Source organism: Typopeltis vanoorti, chromosome 5 (assembly GCF_054136105.1).
Source record: "Typopeltis vanoorti isolate ZY-2024b chromosome 5, IOZ_Tvanoo_1.0, whole genome shotgun sequence".
Lineage (NCBI taxonomy): Eukaryota > Metazoa > Arthropoda > Arachnida > Uropygi > Thelyphonidae > Typopeltis > Typopeltis vanoorti.
In genome coordinates, this window is record NC_143553.1 from 91,079,451 (window position 1) to 91,101,625 (window position 22,175).

The 22,175-nt window shown below is 37.2% G+C and overlaps 1 protein-coding gene across 7 annotated transcripts in view; it reads left to right on the plus strand.

The window, feature by feature from the left end:
* Positions 1-22,175, plus strand: part of LOC150106647 (glutathione S-transferase C-terminal domain-containing protein) — a 300,229-nt gene that overhangs the window by 217,956 nt on the left and 60,098 nt on the right. For all 7 annotated transcript variants that reach the window (XR_016548323.1, XR_016548324.1, XM_090392600.1 and 4 more), the window contains one exon: positions 15,448-15,511. Coding sequence is in view for 5 of the 7 variants with exons in the window: in XM_090392600.1 (XP_090248726.1) it covers positions 15,448-15,511 (64 nt within the window). In the remaining 2 variants the exon portion in view is untranslated. The remainder of the gene's footprint in view (positions 1-15,447; positions 15,512-22,175) is intronic.

Sequence of the window (22,175 nt, forward strand, 5' to 3'; positions counted from 1 at the left end):
CTAAATAGCAGAGTAGGAAATGATTGTGAGACATACAAAAATATTTTGGGAAAATTTGAAGAAAAGAGCAAAGTTAATAATAATGGCAAATACCTGTTGGATTTCTGCTCAGGACATGGACTGGCTATTACTAACACCATATTCCAACATAAAAATGTGCACAAATTAACATGGAGAGAAGAGGCAAGGAATAAGAAAAGTCTCATTGACTATATTATTGTTGATAGTGATGTTTTCTCCCTGGTGCAGGACACCAGAGTGTACAGAGGATTTGAAATCGGAAGTGATCACTATTTAGTCTTGAGGAGGATAAAATTGAATTTTATATTGAAAAGAATAAATGTAAGAAAGTTTTAAAGTGAATAAAAGTTGAGCAGCTCTCAGATGTGAACTGTAGACTAAAATACACAAAGATTATTGAAGAAAAAATGAAAGAGTTTGAGAACAGGAACCAAACCTTGGAGATTCAGTGATAAGCCTTGAAGAAAACCCTGATTGATTCAGCCATTTCTAACCTTGCAGACAACCTCACCACGCATGTGGTGAGGTTGTCTGCAAGGTTAGAAAAATCAGAACTCCATGGTGGACACAGGAAGTTAAAGAGGCAGTGAAGGAAAAGAAGAAAGCATATCAAAAGTTCCTGGCAAATAAGTAAGTTTTTGCTCTTAGAGAATACAGAGACAAATTTACGAAAGCGAAACACTGTGTAAAACTAGCTAAACAAAAGTCATGGGAGGACTTTTGCAAGAACATAGAAAATAAATATCAAGAAGGTGGTAAGATATTCTGGAGGTTGTTGAAGAAGCTTAGAAATGGAAGAAAGAGTTCTGTAAAAGGAATTAGAGATGATAAAGATGACATGAAAACTGGAGAAAAAGATATCCTTGAAGTATGGAGTAATTACTTCGAAAAATTGCTAAATGAAACAAGCAGTGATAGCACAGTGGTAAAAAACACTCCACGGGCATACATACCCATACTTGAAGTAGAAAAAGCCATCAAGGGCTTGAAATGTGGAAAGCAGCAGGATGTGTGAGCATAGATTAATGAGTTATACCGGAAAGGTTTTATGGAGTATATGTTGAAGAAATGTTTCAATATACACAGGTAGTGTATATTGACTAAAGTGAAAAGATCATCCTTAGCATTGTATAAGACATCATTTTTTGCTTGGAGAGTGGTAAATGAGTGGAATTGTTTTCAAGAGGAGGTTATGAGTGGTTTAACAATAAATAAAGAACTTTAAGGAAGAGGTATAATCAACATAATTTGTCTTCTCACAATAAGCCTTTGGACTCCATACATCATCAAATTCCTGACATGTACCCTCAAGAGGTATACAGGATATGATAGTATTACATAAAAAACTTACATCACCACTAACTTCCTATCTACAGTTTTCCTCCAAATCCATCTGTTACCTGCCAAGACTCCAACATTATCAGATCTTATATTTCTGTCTTCTAAGGGTATCAATCCACCTACATCTTGGGTTTTCTCTGGGTCTTTTTCCTGCCAACCTGGTAGAGAACACTTGTTTTCTTAATTTTCCTTTCCCATTCTGTTTACTTGACCATACCACATCAGATTAGCTCTGCTAACACATTCCTGGATGGTACAGTGTCAAGTTCTTTCCTAATATCCTAGTTTTTAATATGATATTGTCACTGATTCTGTTCATGCCTCTAATCTTTTCTCAGGACTGTAATATCTGTGGTCTCTAGTCTTTGGTCAATGTGTTATTTCTAACTCAGCTCTCAGATCCATAAGTTAAAATTGGATTGAACACTGAGTTGTTCAATCCAATTTAGTGTTTGACTAATTTTTCTCTTATTCCATATAAATTTATTCAGTTGACTTCCTACCATATCAGTTTTGTTGATTCTGTTGTCTGTTTCCATATCTAATTTATCATCTTCACTAAAAATTGTGCTAAGTAGCTGAAATGTTTTATTTGTTTTATAGGTTCTCCATTCACAATGCAGTTGATGTTGTCAATTTAGTCAGAGAATCTTGCAGACTTGTACTGGATTTATTTAGAAGTATAACATCATCTGCATAAAGTAAAGAGCTGAGATTAACTTTTCCAATTTTGATATCAGATTTAATACCAGTTTCCTTCATAATGTGATCCATATAGATAATAAATAACAGAGGGGATAACATACATCCTTGTCTGATACCAGATTTACCATTAAACCAACTTCCTATACTTCCTTCAATCCTAACTGCTGACTTACAACTCAAATAAAGACTAAGTATTGCTTGATACCCTACAGTTGTAGGATACCCATTGATACCCTACAACTGTAGTGCATTGATTAGCTTTTCTCTTGGCACCTTGTTATATACCTTTTCCAGATCTACAAAACTTAAATACAGATCTTTGTTATATTCCCATGATTTCTCAACTATTTGTCGTAAAGTGAAAATCCGATCCTGACAGCTTCTATTTGACCTGAATCCAGCTTGTTCTTCACCAAGCTTCCTCTTCCTTCTCATCTGCATAAATCTTACCAGGAACACTCTATGGAAATACCTCTGTAATTCTCGCATTTAGTTTCATTATGTTTTATTTTATTACATGTTTCATTATCATCTTAAAACTTATCTTAAGATTGTAAATGTTATTTTATTAATATAAAATATTTTTAAAATAACATTTATGAATATTCCATGGCATTGCACTTTTGAGTGTTGGTTGCAACTTTTCAGTTGCAAGTTTTTATGGCATAAGCAATGTTCCCTCTAAGCTGGGCTCATGTGCACATACACACCAATATAAAAGGGAATGCACATGCCTAGTAACTCCATGCACAAAATTTTTGAACATGCTATTAAAACAAATATGATAAATCATAATTAATATTAGAAATATTACATTATCGATTTTAGTGTGTTAACGTTTTAAAATGTCACTGACAAAATGATAGTAGGTAAAACTGCAATGTGAGTATCAAAGTACAACATGCGAGTTAAATATTAGTAATAAAAAGGCATAGAATTCTCTTCTCTAGAACTTAACATAATTTGCTAATAAACTGCATATATAGCAGTATTTAAGTAGCTGAAGGTGTAATTACTCTTATAGAAATGTTTACAATGTGATACCCAAGATCTTAACCAAGATGTTGTCACCAATTTTAAGTGTATCATATTCGAGTTTGTGGGGTGTGACTTTTGCTCTAGTGAGCACAGGCATTGTTACAAAATGTATTTTTGTGTGCATATGGGCCAGCAAAAATTAGAGGGAACATAAGTAGAACTTGGTATGATTATCTTCTACACTGCTATATACCATCTGTGGAACAGTGTTTTGTTCATTTCAGTATGTTCATTCACAGACGATTGCCATTTGACTGATTATGGTATGAGTTTTAAACTGCATGGTGTACGAGGTAGGTTCCAAAAGTTTCTGGCCTGACATGCAAAATTCATGCCAACTTTAAAACATTGTGTGAGACAGATTGCACATCTATGGGGAGCTTAGTGTGCCAGTTTCAACTCTCTGCCTGCGTTATTCAGTTGGAGGCATTCATTTGACTAACACGTGGCATGCTAAGTGGCTGTAATGTTAAAAATTGAGTACCACACCATAAGAAAGTCTTTCACCATAGAAGGACTTTCTCTAAGTGCTATCAAACAATGATTGGATAGTGTTTATGGGGGGAAGCTTCTTCTTCATATTCCACCATGAAGGAATGGGCTAAACGGTTTCTCTTAGGAAGAGAGAGAGAGCATCAAAGATGATCTTTGTGATGGTTGGCCTGTGGAAGTGATGACTGAGGAAAATGAGCAGTTCCTCCTCTCTCTTGTTGAGGAGGAACTGCTCAGTGACAGATGACTGAAGCTCAAAGAAATCTCAGCAAGGTTGGGGGCTTTCTATAATAATTATCTTTTGAATCATTCGCGAAAAGCTTCACATGACAAAGGTCAGTGCAAGGTGAGTGGTGCTCCGACTTCTCTTCAATTCAAAAGGTGCATCATGTGACCTGCCCCTTCAATTTTTTAGAGATTTGCCAAGGGAATCAGAGAGAAGTGCTGGAATCCATTGCCACCAGGGATGAAACCATGGTCCTTTATTATGATCCTCTTTCCAAAAGGGAATCCATGGAGTGTCGGAAACCAGGCGAAGCACTGCCGAGAAAAGCCAAGGTACTTAGTCCACCAAGAACATCATGACAACGGTCTTTTAGGATTGCTGGGAATTCTCTTGATTGACTTCAAAGAAAGGAATACCACCGTGAATGCAGAATATTATGCTTCACTCCTGCACAAACTGTGCAACGCCATAAAGGAGAGAAGACTAGGAATGCCGAGTCATGGTGTTTGCCTGCTTCACAAAATGCTCCAGTCCATATGGCTATTGTTGCAAAGGCTGCAGTGAAGGACTGTGTATTCCAGGAAATTGAACTGTAGAAACCCTGCAGCCCAGATCTAACACCCACTGAGTAGTAATTCTCAAAACTGAAGAACAATTTTTGGTGGAAGAAAATTTGCAGATGACAATGAGGTGAAAGATGCAGTTTTAGGCCAATTTGCAACAAAAGTAGACTGTTTTTTCAAGGGCATAGAAATTTAATTCAAAGATGTGAAAAGTGTGTTGAAGTAAATGGTATGTTGAAAAGTGATGTAGTCGTTTTTTTTTTTTTTTTATCCTATCACCTTCAAATGTTAGTCAGGCTGGAAACTTATGGAACCACCCTTTGTTAGCCTTCATCTAATTGATCAGATAGCTTTGTTACCCTTCATCTGGTTGTTGGATAATTTCTCAATATTTTCCAGTCACATAGCAGCAGTTTCCATGATATTGGCACTGGCATATTTAATGTTAAACATTCTACTGTACTCATCATCATCATCAAATTCCTGACATATCCCCCTAAAGGGGTGTACGGGATATGATAGTAATACATGAAAAACTTCCTATCGACAATTTTTCTCCAAATCAATCTGTTACCTGTGAAAATTCCAACAATATCAGATCTTATATTTCTCTCTTCTAAGGCACGTTTTACTGTATCAATCCACCTACATCTTGGTCTTCCTCTGGGTCTTTTCCTGCAAACCTGGCAGAGAACACTTGTTTTGCTAATCTTTCCTCTACCAATCTGTTTAAGTGACCATACCACATGAGATTAGCTCTGCTAACACATTCCTGGACAATTTAATAATGTCAAATTCTTTCATAATATCCTCGTTTTGGCTATTGATACCATCTGTTCACTCCCCTAATCTTTCTTAGGACTCATATCTGTGGTCTCCAGTCTTTGGTAAAGTGTTTTATTTTTAACCCAGCTCTCAGATCCATAAGTTAAAATTGGTTTGTACACCATCTTGTATACAGCTAATGTAGTGTTTTGAGTAATTATCTTATTCCATATAAATTTATTCAGTTGACTTCCTACCATACCAGCTTTGTTGATTCTGTTGTCTATTTCCACATTTAATTTACCATCTTCACTAAAAATCGGGCCTAAATAGCTGAAATTTTTTACTTATTCTATAGGTTCTCCATTCACAATGCAGTTGATATTTTCACTGCTTCTGCCTATTTTCATTGTGTTTGCATTGTATTGCTGTCCTTCATACCAAATCTATTACAACAGTTATTCAAGTTAGTCAGGGAATCTTGCAGACTTATACTGGATTTATTTAGAAATATAGCATCATCTGCATAAAGTAAAGAGCTGAGATTAACATCTCCAATTCTGATATCAGGTTTAATACCACTTTCCTTCATAATGTAATCCATATATGAATAACAGAGGGGATAATGTACATCTTTGTCTGATACCATATTTAGCATTAAACAATCTTCTTGTACTTTAATTCTAACTGCTGACTTACAACTCGAATAAAGACACTATTGCTTGATATAATGCCCCACTGACACCATTGAGAAACGAGAAATGGTACCTTGTCACCACTATGACAAGGTACCATTTCTCTTGGCACCTTGTCATATGTCAGATCTACAAAACTTAAATATCAAATCGTTGTTGTATTTGTCATGTTTGTTATATTTGTCTCAACTATTTGTCATAAAGTGAAAATCTGATCCTGACAGCCTCTATTTGGCCTGAATCCAGCTTGTTACTTCTCTAACTAAACTTCCTTTTCACAATCCTTCTCAACTGTTTCTCAAGTAATACTTGTATAAACTTACCAGGAACACTCAATAGGGAAATACCTCTGTAACATTTATGCAACTATTACTTGAGGAACAGTTGATATTGCTACCTTCTTGATGTTTATTTTCTATAATATTATCAAAGTCTTCTTATGACTTTTGTTTAGCTAGTTTTATACAGTTTTTAGCTTTCCTGTATTTGTCTCTGTGTTCTCTAAGAGCACAAGCTGATTTATATGCCGGGAACATTTGTTATGATTTCTTCTTTTCCTGCACTGTCTCTTTAACTTCCTCTGTCCACCATGGAGTTCTGATTTTGATATCCTTGCAGACAACCTCACCACAAGCCTCTTTGGCTGAATCAATCAATGTTTTCTTCAGTATTTGCCACTTAATCTCCAAGGTTTAGTTCTTCTTCTCAAACTCTTTCATTTTTTCTTCACTAATCTTTGTGTATTTTAGTCTACAGTTTACATTTGTGAGCTGCTCAACATTTATTTGCTGTAAAACTTTCTTACATGTTTTTATTTTCAATATGAAATTCAATTTTATCCTGCTCAAAACTAATTGGTGATCACTTCCAATTTTAAATCCTCTGTACACCCTAGTGTCCTGCACCAGTGAGAGAACATCACTATCAACAATAACATAGTCAATGAGACTTTTCTTATTCCTTGCCTCTTAACTCCATGTAAATATGTGTACATTTTTATGATGGAACATTGTGTTAGTAATTAACCAGTCCATGTCTTTAGCAGAAAACCAACAAGTATTTTCCATTATTAGCTTTGTTCTTTTCTGTAAATTTTCACTAAATGTTTTTACGTCTGACAATCATGTCACAACAAGGACCAACTTTTTCGTTGTGTCAATTGCTTTCTCTAAAGCCTCAAAAAAAATTTCCTTCATTTCTACCTTAGTAGAACCTTCTGTGGGACCATAGGCACAAATGGGTCTCATTGTCCAGTTTCCCATTCTGATATTTGCCCACATCACTCTTCTTGACATTGCTTGCCATTTAAGAAGCTTAGCCTCATATTTAGTGTTGAATACTATAGCTACTCCTTCTTTTCCTTGATTGTTATTGCCTGAATATAACATTTTGTATTTACTGCTCAGAAAGATCTCACCAAATTTTGTTTTTTCTGTTTGTCATCCCTGTTATGTTGATTTAGTACTTATCCAATTCCTCAGCTAGCTCCATTTCTTTGCCATTCAGGCTTCTTATGTTGATAGTATACTGATCTTGAACTCTGTTGATGTTAAGTTGGAGTGTGTTTCAGGATTTTTTTTAGCTGGCTTTTCATTGTTTGCCCTGGTTCCCTGGCAAAAACAACAGGGGTCTTGTTTATCTGGGCGACTCCCCAGCCAACATGAAATTCTGTCATGTTGTACATAATTTTATACTATGGTTTAAGTCAATAAGAATACAATTTGGTCAGCTAAATCGCAAATTGCCAGTCCATCCTCGTTCTTTCAGTATCCAGATAGATACCTAACAGGGTACACCACAAGAAGGTGAGGATTGGACATTAGATCAGGAGTCTTGGTCGGTTCTCCACATTCCTTTAAAGGCTATGTGGAGAGTTAAACAGCTTTGACCCTTAAGTACCCCCTTCTTCACCCTACTGCACTCTAAAGTACTTATGTTGTGCTTTTAGTCCATTATTGCATTTAATAGATATTGCATTCTGAACTGGCATCTCACATTGTTTCTGATGAAGTGGATTTTTAGGTGATGTTGATGTATCTGGTAAACTGGCCACTCAGCATGTATATACAAACATACACACATTCATACATACATACATATAGTTCTTTAGAGAATTGTAATTGGTTATTGGTTACTAGAATGCATAAGGGAAAGTGAAAGAATTGATTGTTTTGGCTAGAACCGAGAGGCAAGAAGTATTGTATTAGGGAAGATGTGAAATAGCTATTGGAAGAAGCAAAAAGAAGAGCGAGTTTGTAAGTCTTTTGCCATGCTATAATAGAGGCAAACTGAGAAAGAGGGCATTGATAGCTAATGAATCAATAAGCAGGTTGTACAGAAGGGATATAGAGTTTGTGAACCTGTGGCCTGAGTTTGATGAATGTAAGAATTGTACATTTTTAATGGACTGCACTTAAATGGATTCAGAGTTAAGTATCTAGAGAAGACCTAAGAATGTGGAAGCATAAAGTTAGGAAAATGAAAGAAATTAGGGCAGATGTAGACGAGTGTGTGAGGGCTCCCATGAAGGAAATGAGTATGAGAATGCCCAAGTGCAAAATCTAGTCTCTCAAGCAAAAATATTAAATAGGTGAAGTAAAGTATACTTCTGGCATTAATATCAGAAACAAGATGCAGGAGTTTTTAGCATTGGTTAGTGCAACGTTGTAAACATTATAGGCATTCATGAGACTTGGCTAACTTAGATAATGTAGTTACAGGTTAGAATGTGACGTTAATTTCAGGGAGGATAGAGTAGATAAGATAAGGGGCGGGGTACTGCTGATGATAGCAGATTGCAGTTCTTTTGAGTCAGTCTGGTGTGAGATTTAGGCTAATAGTACAAAATATAAAACTGGTTGCTGCTATAGGCCAGGGGGTGACAGGGATGATGTGGAAGACATGCATTAGCAGATAAGTACAAGTGCAAGGTGAATAATTATTATGAGGTACTCCAACTTCAGAGGCAAAGATTATAAGAAGGAAAGATCACATGGCAGGATGGAAATAGAATTTCTACACTTATTGTGAGATAATTACTCGAAGCAGAATGTGACAGAGGGAACTTGGGGTGCGAGAGTGTTGGATCTTGTTATAGAATCAGAAGACCTGTCCATAACTAAGGAGGCTATATTGCCTATGACTGGGGAAAATGATCATGTAGTCTCGGCTCAGGAGGTAGCAAAATGTGAAAATTCTAGTTAATAAGAAGTTTCACATATAACTCCTAGTAAGGAGCATCTGTGGAACTATAAGGCAGGTGATTATAATGCACTTAGCAGGCAGCCCGAAGCAGTACCATCACATAAAGATCTGCAAGGGATGGATATTCATAGTGCATAGGGGGATAGTCAAGGGATATCTGAAGGAATCAGCATCACGCTTGTACACCCAAGGTCTGGCGGGTAAATTGGGTTGGAGTTAGATATTATTAAGCATGAGCTAAAAAAAAAAAACAAAGAAAATGTTGTGGCGGGTATATAAAGAGAAAGGTGACTTGCTAATTCATGAACAGTACAGGGATTGGGCAAGAAAGGTAAACAGCATGGTAAGAAAGGCAAAATCAGATTATGAGAAGAAATTAGCCAAACAGGCGAAAGGAAATCCCAAAGAGATTTTTTTTTTTTTTGTTATGTTACAAGTTGGAGGAAGAATGACTATGGAAGGATAACCTTAGTGAGTTTAGATAGTAGAGAGGTAATGGAGACACATGAAATTGTTGAGCTATTGAGTTTCATTTTGCAAGGGTATATCATCCAAGTGAAAATACTGTTATGACAAAGGTGACAGGGCCTGAATGTGAGAACAGAGGTTGAAGAATTAGAGTACTCAGAATATTGCAGAATCTGAATGCAAATACAGCTGTGGGAGTAGATGGGATATTGGCTTGCATTTTAAGAGAATATGCAGTGCCCTGACAGGATCCCAGTGGAGGCATGGAAGGTACTGGGGGAAGAGGGAATTGACCTGCTGTGGGACCTGTTAATAAAAGTTTGTGAACAGGAATGGAGGGAAAGTACTCTTGTCCCCATCTACAAGAGTAAAGGGGATGCCCAAGACTGTAAGAATTACAGAGGAATAAAGTTGATGTTCCACACAATGAAAATCCTAGAGAGGGTTCTTGATGGAAGATTGAGGAAGGAGGTAGAGATTGCAAAGGAGCAATTTGGCTTCATGCCTGGTTGATCGATGATAGATGCTATCTTTGGGTTATGACAGATGATGGAAAAGTTTTGAGAGAAGCAACGGGAGCTACATCTGGTATTTATTGATCTGGAGAAAGCGTATGATAGAGTGCCAATGCAAGAAGTCTGAGGGGAAAAGAAGGCACCGGAGAAATATGTCAGGTTGGTGCAATAGATGTACAAAAATGTGAAGACAAGAGTTCGAACCTCCTGGGAGAGACAGAAAGTTTTCTAGTGACAGTTGGCTTGCATCAAGGGTCAGCATTAAGTCCGTTCATGTTTAATATTGTGATGGAGGAGAAGACGTGCCTTGGACTATGTTGTATGCAGATGACATTGTGCTGTGTGCAGAATCAAGAGAAGAAGTGGCAGCTAAACTGGAAAGTACTGGAAGAGAGAGGTATGAGAGCTGAGCAGAAGTATGACAGAGTATATGTGTTGCAAAGTGGATGGCAACCAGGAGACAGATCTGGAGCTGGAAGGAAATTTCATCAGGAAGGTCAGTGACATTAGATACTTAGGTTCAACAATTAAAGAGGATTGCGAGACTGAGAAGGAAGTGGGATGCAGGATACAAGCAGGATGGAGGAACTGGAGCGAGATGGCTGGAGTGCTATGCAATAAGAGAGTGCCAATCAATCAAAAAGGCAAAATCTACAGGACAGTAGTGAGACCAGCTATGGAAACTGTGGCCCTGAGGAAAAATAACATCAGCAGGATGGAGGTAGTGGAGATGAGATGTTTAGGTGGATGTGCGGTGTGACCAGAAAGGATTGTCTGAGAAATGACTATGTAAGGGGAATGGTGAAAGTTACGAACTTAGGAGCAAAGATACAGGAGGCTGAGATGGTTTGATTATGTGATGAGGAGAGAGGAAGAGTATGTGGGAAGAAAGGTTATGCAGATGGATGTGCGGGGGAGAAGCATGGACAGCCAAAGAAGAGATGGTGGGAGATGGTGGAGGCGGACTTGAGGATGAAGAACTTGGATGTGGCTACAGCCCAAGACAGGAAGTTGTGGAGGAGACTCACCACAAACAGTGACCCTACTTAAGTGGAAAAAGCTGCAGAAGAAGAAGATGCAGTGCAACTGGTGATGCCTTTGAGTGAGCTGTTTGTCTCAACTCTGTCAAAGTCCCAAGAGAATGGAAGGAGAGTCAAAATAATTCCTTTACATAAAGGAGGATCTAAGTCTGTTGTAGCAAATTATAGCCCAATTAGTATCTTAAGAGTGATGGTACTGGAAAAGTTGGTCAAAAAGAAAATTCAAGAATGGGTGGATAAGAATATGATACTCTGTGAAAGGCAGCAATCGACTAATTTTTATAACAAAGTGACAACTGAGTTGCATAAAAGTAATGGCTACATGATGATGCTACTGGATTTTGCAGAGCCATTTGACAGGATACCACACAGAACTCTGTTAGGCAGACTGCAACAAATGGGGATGAATTGGAAACTGGTGATATGGATAAAAGGCTAGCTGATAGTTACCAAAGAGTAGTATATGGAGTGGCAGAATCCAGGTGACTAGTCATGTCACTGCTGTTTAATTTGTACATAAGTGATGTAAGAAATTATTGAAGGGAGGTTTACTGATGATGCAAAGTTCGGTAGGTAATAGTTAATCAAGGTGATGTAAAGAATTTGCAGGATGATTTAAATAGGCTGGCAGTATGGGCAAAACATAATGGATATCAATTTAATATGGTAATTATGTAAAGTTCTGCATTTTGTTATACAAAAATTACAAGCAGTGTATCACATAGAGGGAACTGTATCCAGGAATTTGATGAAGCCAGTGATTTGGAGTTAGTAATAGATAAAGTTGAATTTTAGAAGGCATATTGCTAAAGAAACCAGGGTCGCTCACATGGTTACTTGGTTATTGAAAAACACACAAGCAGAGATAGAGCATTATCATTCCTCTTTATAAAGTCTTGATACACATATGTGGATTGCTGTGCTCAGGTCTAGTCACTTGGGTTTCTTAAGAATGAGGAAGTAGTGGAGAGAATCCATTGGTTTATAGGCAAAAAGAAAGGGGAGGGAGGGATATGATAGAAACATTTAAGTTACTTAAATGATTTTCAAGGGGAATGATGCAGTGGAAATGTTTTAGCACTTGGCTAGAGGTGGGCAGAACAACAGGTAATCCCTGGAAGTTGGGTAAAAGTGTAGTTTAGCAAGGGCATAAGGACTAGATTTTTCACTTGGAGAGTGGTGAATAAATGCAATTGGTTGCCTGAGTCAGTTGTGAATCTTTGTCTGTTAATGGTTTCAAGGAGAGGTGTGATAGATATCATGTTGATAGTTTGAGTTTCCCACAACATGGAGGTGCCTGTGCAAATAATAAAACTCTTAAGTTTGGTATTGGTTTACTGTATTAAATTATGATAAAAGCATTTGGTAATAAAACTGATCTTGCCCTCAATAGAAGTTGGGGTCTAGGATAAGGATCAAGATACGAATTTAGTGTGGATTTCCATTGCTGGAAATCCACACTAAACTTTATATGCATAATATCAATCATACTTCTCCTTAAGTTCATTTTCTATCGGTGTACTCACAACGCTGGCCATTCATTCCACTCATTCACCACTCTCCAAGCAAAAGTTCTAGTCTGCAAAAAAATCTGGATTTTTCTATTCATTTAACCACTATCGTATCGAGGATAAGGTGGTTAGCCTTATGCCTCCATGTGTCCTATCTATAGGCTGTAGATGCGTGTGTTCGTGGGCTGGTTCCCTTCTGGGGGACGAAAAACCCGACTTTCTGGGTGAAAAAACCCCTACCTCCGTATGAGACCAGCTAACTCACCTATCGAAAGAGACCAGATAAAGGTTCCTCATGTCACTGATGAGAATCAAACCCAGTTCTTTCCAACAAAAGGACTTCATCTATACTGACTGAGCTATGGAGGCTCTTGAATAGAAAATCCTCGACACCGTAAGGTAAAAGAGGAGTGAAGGAATAATGATAAGAAGCAGCAAAAAATCTGGTATGCTGACTAGATAGATTTTTTGACAGGAAGAGAACAAGAAGTCATCCAAAGGCGATCCCTCATTCTCTTGCTGTTTGTCATATATTAAAAATTTCTGTGTTAGTGTTATATAATCTCTTTAGTAACTTTCTATAATGTCTCCTCTTTTTTCCATGCATCAACTAAATTTTGCAAACCACACACACACTTTCAATCTATCCTCTTAGGGGAGCATTCCATAGACCTCTCGTCATTTTGGTTACTCATCTCTGGATCCTCTCCACTTCCTCCTGATCCTCAAGAAGCCCATGTCACCATATCTGTGCACAGTAGTCAAAATGTGACCAAATCATTGCCTTATAAAGATGGATAATAACCTCCCTGTCTTGTTGGTGTGTTTTCAACATCCAAGTAATCCTTTGAGCTATTTGGCAGCTTTTTTCAATATGCTTTCTGAACTTCAACTCGTTTTCCACCATTACCTCCACATAAGAACTTCAACGTTTTAAAAACACTTTCCTTCAAAATGGCTATAATGACCACATCATCTCTAGACCTCAGCTGAATTAGACCAGAGAAATTTCTAATGAAGAAGAAACCAGAAACCACTTTGATTTTATATTCCATAATATATTGGCTCTATTTCCATAAAACTAGCAAAAATACTTAAGGAATATAAAATCAAAGTAGTATTTACAGCTTTTATCAAGATAAGTTTACTACTCCAATCCACAAAACCTCGACATAGCCTACTTCACTATCCAGGTGTTTATTGGCTGTGGTGCGATTGCTGGTCATCTTACCATGAACAGACAAGAAAATCAAATGAACATGTTTAAGATATTGAATACCATAGGAGTGAAGCCTCAGCTTTGTCATCACATGTGCTTTCTTCAGCTGACCCACAAAACACTTCGCAAATAAGACATTAAGTGTTATGGGATAAATCGGAACCATTTCCACCGGTACTAGGATATAATGGAGAGAAAAATCTGTGAGTCTTTGGAAATCACATTAGTTCTAAACATCTAAATATTAACATAAGTATCAGCTTGTTTGAATGCATCCTATCTTTCATTAGCCAAATGCATGCACATGAAGATGTGCATGCATTTGGCTAATGAAGTAAATTGCATTGTTCAGAACATGCACAATGTTCTGAACAATGCAACATACAAAAATTCAAATAACATCAATCACTTCTATAACTGTTTAATAGTTGTCACCTTTGTTATTTCTTACTGTTTTTGTCTACTAGTTTGTATGTTTACACCTGCTGAAGAATTCTTGTTCAATTAGGATGAAATGTTGTGTTGTCAATTAAAATAAATATTTTCTTGTTATTTCAGTGTTTGGCCTTATAAACTCTTAGCTATATATATGAGCCTGTGTAGCGTTTGCACACCATGGCACTTGACCGCACAAAGGAAGACTTGATTTTGAATCTAGTCGGCGACTAGAGGAAATTTTTTCTAAGCTTTTTTCAACTGGTTCCTGAGTTAGTCAATCTCTGACATAGGCAAGCGAGTTTTTTCTCCTGGAAACTCAAGAAAATTGACTGTAGAACCCACACTATCTCAGACATTAAATATATTGTGTTAGGGACCACGAGATGGTGGCACTTGTTGAGCCGTCTCTCTTCACTGCATGCTGCTTAATTAGTGATAACTTGTTATCACTAATTAAGTGATATCTCCGTTATCTCTTATTGGATACCAATGGAGATTGAACTGCCGCCCTCAGTCTCCAAAAGTTAGATAGGGATAAAATGGCTCTGTACGGGAATAAAAGGCATTAGCTGATTTTCATGTGTATATATATATATATATATATATATATATATATGAGGGGGTTACTTAGACATATATGAGAAACAGCATCCAAGAGCCCAGACATATGAGATGCTCTTGTTGGTAGCTGAAGGAGAAATATCAGTTAAGTACGATAATTTGGAAACTTTTCAAATAATAGTAGAATTAAAATCTTTCCCTGTAGTTCAGCAAATCATATCATATGAATGTACAATATGATTATAGTATGAATGGAGTGAAGTAAAGCAAATAATTAGTGAATATACTGTTTTATCTGTGACAGGAATAAAGAAGGGTAAAGTGAGTCCAGAATTAACTTTACCTACCACCTTTTGTTTTTTATTTACAGAAACATTGATTATTTGAATTTAAAAAAGAAAAATCCAAAATGCTATATGTTCTAACTATGATGGGTCTACTAGTAGTAATAATATTAAAATTTCATCAAAGAAAAAAATAACTGGATGATTTTTGCTCTGTAATATATATAAGTGGAACAGTATAAAAGGTTTTTATAAACAAACTGTTTACCTTATTGAGGTGTACAATAAGAATTATATATTACATTGCTTACCTCTTGTGTTTTCTGTAAATATGCAACAGGTTACTGTTCTTTCTTTACAGGACTTTCAGTTGTTAGTTCACTGTGCTGATCGTACTGAAGCAGATACTCCAACACTAGAGCAAGGTAAGCTGTATGCTTTGAGGAAGATTTTGTTTTTACATTTACAAACACCTATGCCAAAGTAAATGTCTAGTTGAATTGCTAATAGACAATTTGGCTCTGCATATTCTAGGATTCTCCTATTACTTACTTTTATTAGTATTAGTGAAACAACTCATTCATGAATTGAAAACCTTCACTCCTTATATACTTAGAATAAATAGAGAATTAACTCTATTTATAGAAATCTTCACTAGTTGTAAACAAATTATCACCATACAGAAGTCAGATTTTAAAAAGATTTCAACTAAAGAGTTGTATCATGTCCAAATGGCAATCATGCTTTCAAATCCTTGGTTAAACTTTTATTCACAACTTCTGTCCAACCTTATTTCTTTTAAATCCAGATAGCTCTATTGCATTATTACTTAAAGGGAAACTGAGCACCTAGTATCTTACTATTCCTCCAGATACTTTATTATCACTCAGTGGTTGTGAGAAGACATCATGCCATACTTAAATTTGTGTTGCTATTCACCAATTTATGTATCTCTATCATATCATTCCCTCTTTTGCTTACCTATTGGGCTCTGAATATGGAATTCACTCAGTTTATCCTCATGCCCAACATTCCAAAACTTGAAATCACCTTAGTCGCTCTTCTCTGTACTCTCTGATATCTTCTCATTACTTCAAAAGCTAGGTGACCAATCTGTGCACAATAATCTATATCCAAACTGATTAAATTACATAGTGGAACAGTAACCACTTTATTTCTATCTTTATGGCAAAACACCACATTGCCATAATCCATTGATCTTGAGTTCTCTCACTTTGTTCCCTTAAATTTCAATTCCTTGTTCACTGTCACTCACTCACTCAGGATTGACATTGCCTTTTACTTGGAAACACCTGGGTTTGAATCTCATGTAGGACAGGAACTTTTATAAGTTTTTTTTTTCATTGGGATATGAGTTAGCTGCCTCATACAAGGTGGTAGTTTTTTCCTCCTAGAAACTTTTTTTTTTTTTTTTTTTTTGAATGAAATAGTCAGACCACCTTAGCATTTTTCATGGATCAAAATATCTTCGGCATTCTACCTTTTTATCTTGTAATTACCCTCCTCTGCCATCAATACCTTAACGGCGATTTTAGATCCATCAGTGAATTAATTAGAATGGAGCAACCTTCTTGTCACTTGACTTAAAGTGTACTATGTTACTTGGAATTTCCTTTATTGTTGTTCGATATTTGCTGCACAATTTATTTATTGTGTCTCTTCCAAAAAATAAAAAATGTACAAAAATAAATAATCTTCTTCTTCTTCTTCTGCAGCTTCTCCCACTTAAGTGGGGTCACTGTTTGTTATGAGTCTCCTCCACACCTTCCTGTCTTGGGCTGTCACCACATCCAAGTTCTTCATCTTCAAGTCCTCTTCTACCAGCTCCCTCCATCTCTTCTTTGGCCGCCCACGCTTCCGCCTTCCTTGCACATCCATCTGCATGACCCTTCTTCCCACATATTCGTCCTCCCTCCTCATCACATGACCAAACCATCTCAACCTTGCCTCCTGTATTTTCGCTCCTAAGTTCGTAACTTTCACTGTTCCCCTGACATAGTCATTTCTCAGATGATCCTTTCTGGTCACACCGCACATCCACCTAAGCATTCTCATCTCTGCTACTTCCATCCTGCTAATGTTATTTTTCCTCAGGGCCACAGTTTCTATAGCATATGTCATAGCTGGTCTCACTACTGTCCTATAAATTTTGCCTTTCAGATTGATCGGCACCCTCTTATCACATAACACTCCAGCCATCTCCCTCCAGTTCCTCCAACCTGTTTGTATCCTGCATCCCACTTCCTTCTCACCTCCTCCATCTTCTTCCATTGTCGAACCTAAGTATCTAAAGTCTCTCACCTTCCTGATGACATTTCCTTCCAGCTCCAGGTCTGTCTCCTGGCCACTGCCCACTGCGCAACACATATACTCTGTCTTACTTCTGCTCAGTCTCATACCTCTCTCTTCCAGTACTTTTCTCCATCTTTCCAGTTTAGTTTCCGCTTCTTCTCTTGAATCTACACACAGCAAGATGTCATCTGCATACAACATTGTCCAAGGTGCATCTTCTCTCACCTCCTCTGTTACCACCTCCATCACAATATTAAACAGAAACGGACTTAATGCTGACCCTTGATGCAAGCCAACTGTTACTTGAAAACTTTCTGTCTGTCCCAAACAGGTCCGAACACTTGTCTTCACATTTCTGTACATTTCCTGCACCAACCTGACATATTTCTCCGGCACCTTCTTCTCCCTCAGACACCTCCAGACTTCTTGCCTTGGCACTCTATCGTATGCTTTCTCCAGATCAATAAATACCAGATGTAGCTCCCTTTGTTTCTCTCGATATTTTTCCATCATCTGTCGTAACCCAAAGATAGCATCTGTTGTTGATCTACCAGGCATGAAGCCAAATTGTTCCTTTGCAATCTCCACCTCCTCCCTCAATCTACCATCAAGAACCCTTTCTAGGATCTTCATTGTGTGGGACATCAACTTTATTCCTCTGTAATTTTTACAGTCTTGTGCATCCCCTTTACCCTTGTAGATGGGAACAAGAGTACTCTCCCTCCATTCCTCGGGTATATTTTCCTGTTGGCAAACTTTCATGAACAGGTCCCACAGCAGGTCAATTCCCTCTTCCCCCAGTGCCTTCCATGCCTCCACTGGAATTCTGTCGGGGCCCACCGCTTTTCCATTCCTCATCCTCTTCATGGCCTCCGTCACTTCCATTCTACTGATGTTCTGCACCATCCCCTCAGAAGGCTGCCCATCTCCTCTGTGAGTCCTTGCATTTTCCTCATTCAGAAGTCCCTCAAAGTATATTTTCCATCTGTTTCTTATGTCCACATCCCTCCATAATACTCTTCCTTCAGCATCTTTGATCTGCCTCACATGTAAGATATCCTTAGCTGCTTTATTTCTACATTTCGCTAGTTGGTAAATTTTGCTCTGTCCTTCCTTTGTTTCTAATTGATCATACAGATCTTGATATGCCATGGCCTTCGCCTGTGCCACAACTCTCTTGGCTTTTTGCTTTCTCTCTTTGTACACCTCTCTGTCCTCTTCCACTCTTGACTCATCCCACTTCTGCTTTGCCTTCCTCTTAGCTGTCACTGCCACTTGTACATCATTATTCCACCACCAACCCTCCTTCTGCTCTCTAATCTTTCCAGATGTCTCACCAAGCACCTCGATTGCACAGCTCAGGATTACTTTTGAATTATGTTTCCACCAATCTTGTACACTTTTCAGTCCATCCGAAATCCTCTCTAACACTCTCTCCCTAAAACGATTCCTCACACTCTCTTCTTTTAAGCGAAACCACTTAATTGTCTTCATCCCATGGCAACCAGAAGTTCTTATCTTCGATCTTAATTTAAAGTCTGCGCACAGCAGTCGGTGTTGTTGTGCTACTTGATCTGTTGGAATTACCTTACAATTTGTCACAACCTTAAGATGTTTTCTTCTAGTCAAAATGTAGTCAATTTGTGAGCTGTTGTTACCACTTCTAAATGTTATCAAATGTTCTTCCCTCTTGAAGAAAAACGAGTTCACAATTGCCAGATCAAACGCTACTGCAAAGTCCACAACCCTCTCTCCTTCCTGGTTAATCATTCCCACTCCGTGGCCACCATGCACCCTTTCACAGTCTCTATTCTGTCTTCCTATGTACCCGTTCAAGTCTCCTCCGACAATCACCATCTTATTTTCTTCCAATTCCCTCATTTCTTCATCTAACACGTTCCAGAACTCATCTTTTTCCTCTGCTGTACAACCAACTTGCGGGGCATATACACATAATACGACCACCCGCTCTTCTCCAAGACCCAATTTCATTCGCATGATCCTGTCGTTCCTTCTACCCACGTCCAGTACTTCACCCTTCATTCTGCCACACACCACAATTCCTACACCATTTCTTCCCTCGTTATTCGCTCCAGAGTAGAACAATTTATATCCATCTCCCAGTTCCTTTGCCTTTCCCCCTTTCCACCTTGTCTCCTGCACACATAAAATGTCCAACTTCCTCTTCCTCATCATGTCTGCCACCTCTCTTCCCCTTCCAGTCATGCTTCCAACATTCAGTGTTCCCACTCGCAACATCCTCTCCACCTGCTGGGCTCGCTTCTTTAACCGCACCCGCCCTTGATGCGGTAGCCCTCGTCCACTTCTCACAGCTGTAGGGTGATGTGGCTGCGCATCGCTTAAGGGGTACGCCCTAGCCCTTATATCATTTTCTCTTAGACTCATAATCATAGTTTGAGTTGGCACTGAAGTTTTACGACCGGATGCCCTTCCTGACATCAACCCTCGCATTTATCCGGGCTTGGGACCGGCACCTATTGAGGCTAGCTTGCCTCCTTCGGTGGCTGCATAAGACGAAATGACTTAGCAAGATAGGAAAGACTCACCCCTAGCCCTCGAATACTCTAATAGCATCAGGGGGAAGGAGCAAGGAGAGGAGAAAGAAGAAGAGGGACCAGTCTACAGAATAATATAACAGATATATATTACATGAAGTAAGGCATGGTCCAGCATCAGGTACCTCGGGTTTGCCATGCCCGATTTATTTACAAAAATAAATAATCAATCCTGAAATAACCAGAGATCAGCCTTTGCAATGAATTTATTTAGTAGTAGTAAATTTTCTGTCTTTTATTCTTCAACTCAGTGCAATGGAACAAGACAATTTATGCTCTTCTGTTTTACTGACAATACAGAAGGAATTTTTTCCTGCACAATTTTTAAATGTTTGGTTGCATTGAAAATTATTGAGTTAATGTTAAATATTTATAATTTTTTAAAATAACATTTATTGAAATAAATATGACCTTTTGCTTTCTTTCCTTCCAATATACCATTATATGGATCTTCACACTTCAGTTTTAGAAACTTTTTTTTCCTATGGACAACCAATGATGTTAAATTGCATTACTTGATTTCCAGTTGTGAGACTTTTTTGTATCAAAAGTTTATATCCAGTGATATTTCAGCAGGGACACTTCATCTTTTGTTTAAAATTGCAACAGATGATATATATATATTTTTTTTTTCTTGGATGCACATTACTATAATATCCAGTTCTTAACCTCTGTAGATAAGTTGAAAATATATGAAACAAATCCTGTACAGATTGTTTCAAAATTTATCCTCATTTTGATGATTTTCAACCCCCCCACCTTCTTCTCCTCTTCTGGAACTGAATTACATAAGTACTCTGTCTAAATTTCTACTGGTTTGACAGTTTTCGCAAACAGTATTCAAAATCTATTATTTCATTTTACTGCTATGACAAAAGAAATAAGGAAATAATGTTGTATCAGTCAAAGTAGGTACTTCTAATTCTGGACTATTTCTTTACAATATAAAATCAGCTGCCTGCTGAAATCATTCTAAGGTTTAGAAATACACTACCATGTTTTCACCGTATAAAATTGCTTATATGCATGCCACAAAAAAGTGCTAGTTTTTAAAATTTTTTACATGTTTTTTAAAAACATCATATAAAACTGTTTATATTTATGACACAAAAAAGAAAGTTCAATAGTGTTTTTTTAAATTCTAAATATTACTACTTCTACTGCTGCTGGTTGCTATTTCTGGAATAATCCATGTCTTAGAAATACTCGATAATGATTCTCTCAGCTGGAGAAAATGGCTAAAGGCTTAGATTACTCTCACTTCTATTGAAAAAGACAAGAGAGAACACTTCCTCAGAAGTTGTACTAAAATGCCTCAAGCTGTAGTCCAAAATATGTCAGCGATGTCTTGTTTCATTTTCAATTATTGATTAGCAGACATCCTCAACAGAGATACTGATATTTGTTATACAGCCTGATATAGCATTTATGCCAAAATAATATAATTTATAATAATAAGTTTTAATAATCTTAATTTATGATAATCACAGTTTCACTTCTATTATTGAAAAATTATCAATTATTTGATACAATTATCTTGAAAAAAAAAAGTTTTGAATTCTTAAAAAAAAAAAAAAAAAAAAAAAAAAAAAGGTGCATATATAACACTTACATAATTTTAAATTTTTGGCAGTTATCGACCTATTCAACCTGCAGATATTTCAGAGAATTTTTTTTTATATATATAATTGTTTACAAGACAATTGTTACAAACGTAAATCACTTGTGGAACATGCTCAAACATTTTAGCATAAAATAGTAGTAAAAGCATAGCTACTTCAACAATGCCATGCATCTAAACTAGAAGAAAATGTTTTTTTTTTTTTAATGTGCAGTGATTTCTTTTTTCTACTACAAGAAAAAACCAGTAATAAGAAGAAAAATATATAGTATTTTCTTTTTCATTGGGTAAATTTACAATATTCTTTCTTTTTGTTTTGAAAAGGAAGTGCAGATGATTATTTTCTTGCTATTTTTGCCAACAGAACATCTGAACATATACAAGGGAGACTGAAAGGTACTCATAAACATATAAAACAAATTACTGGTTTGTGCAACAAAGGAAAGATTTTTTTTGCTCAGAGGATTGCAAATGATGCATCAGTTTTGTAACAAGTGTATAACACTTTGTGAGGAATTTGGAATAATGTGTAAGTTGCACGGTTCTACCTCAGTTCCTTCATGGTTGATTATCACAACG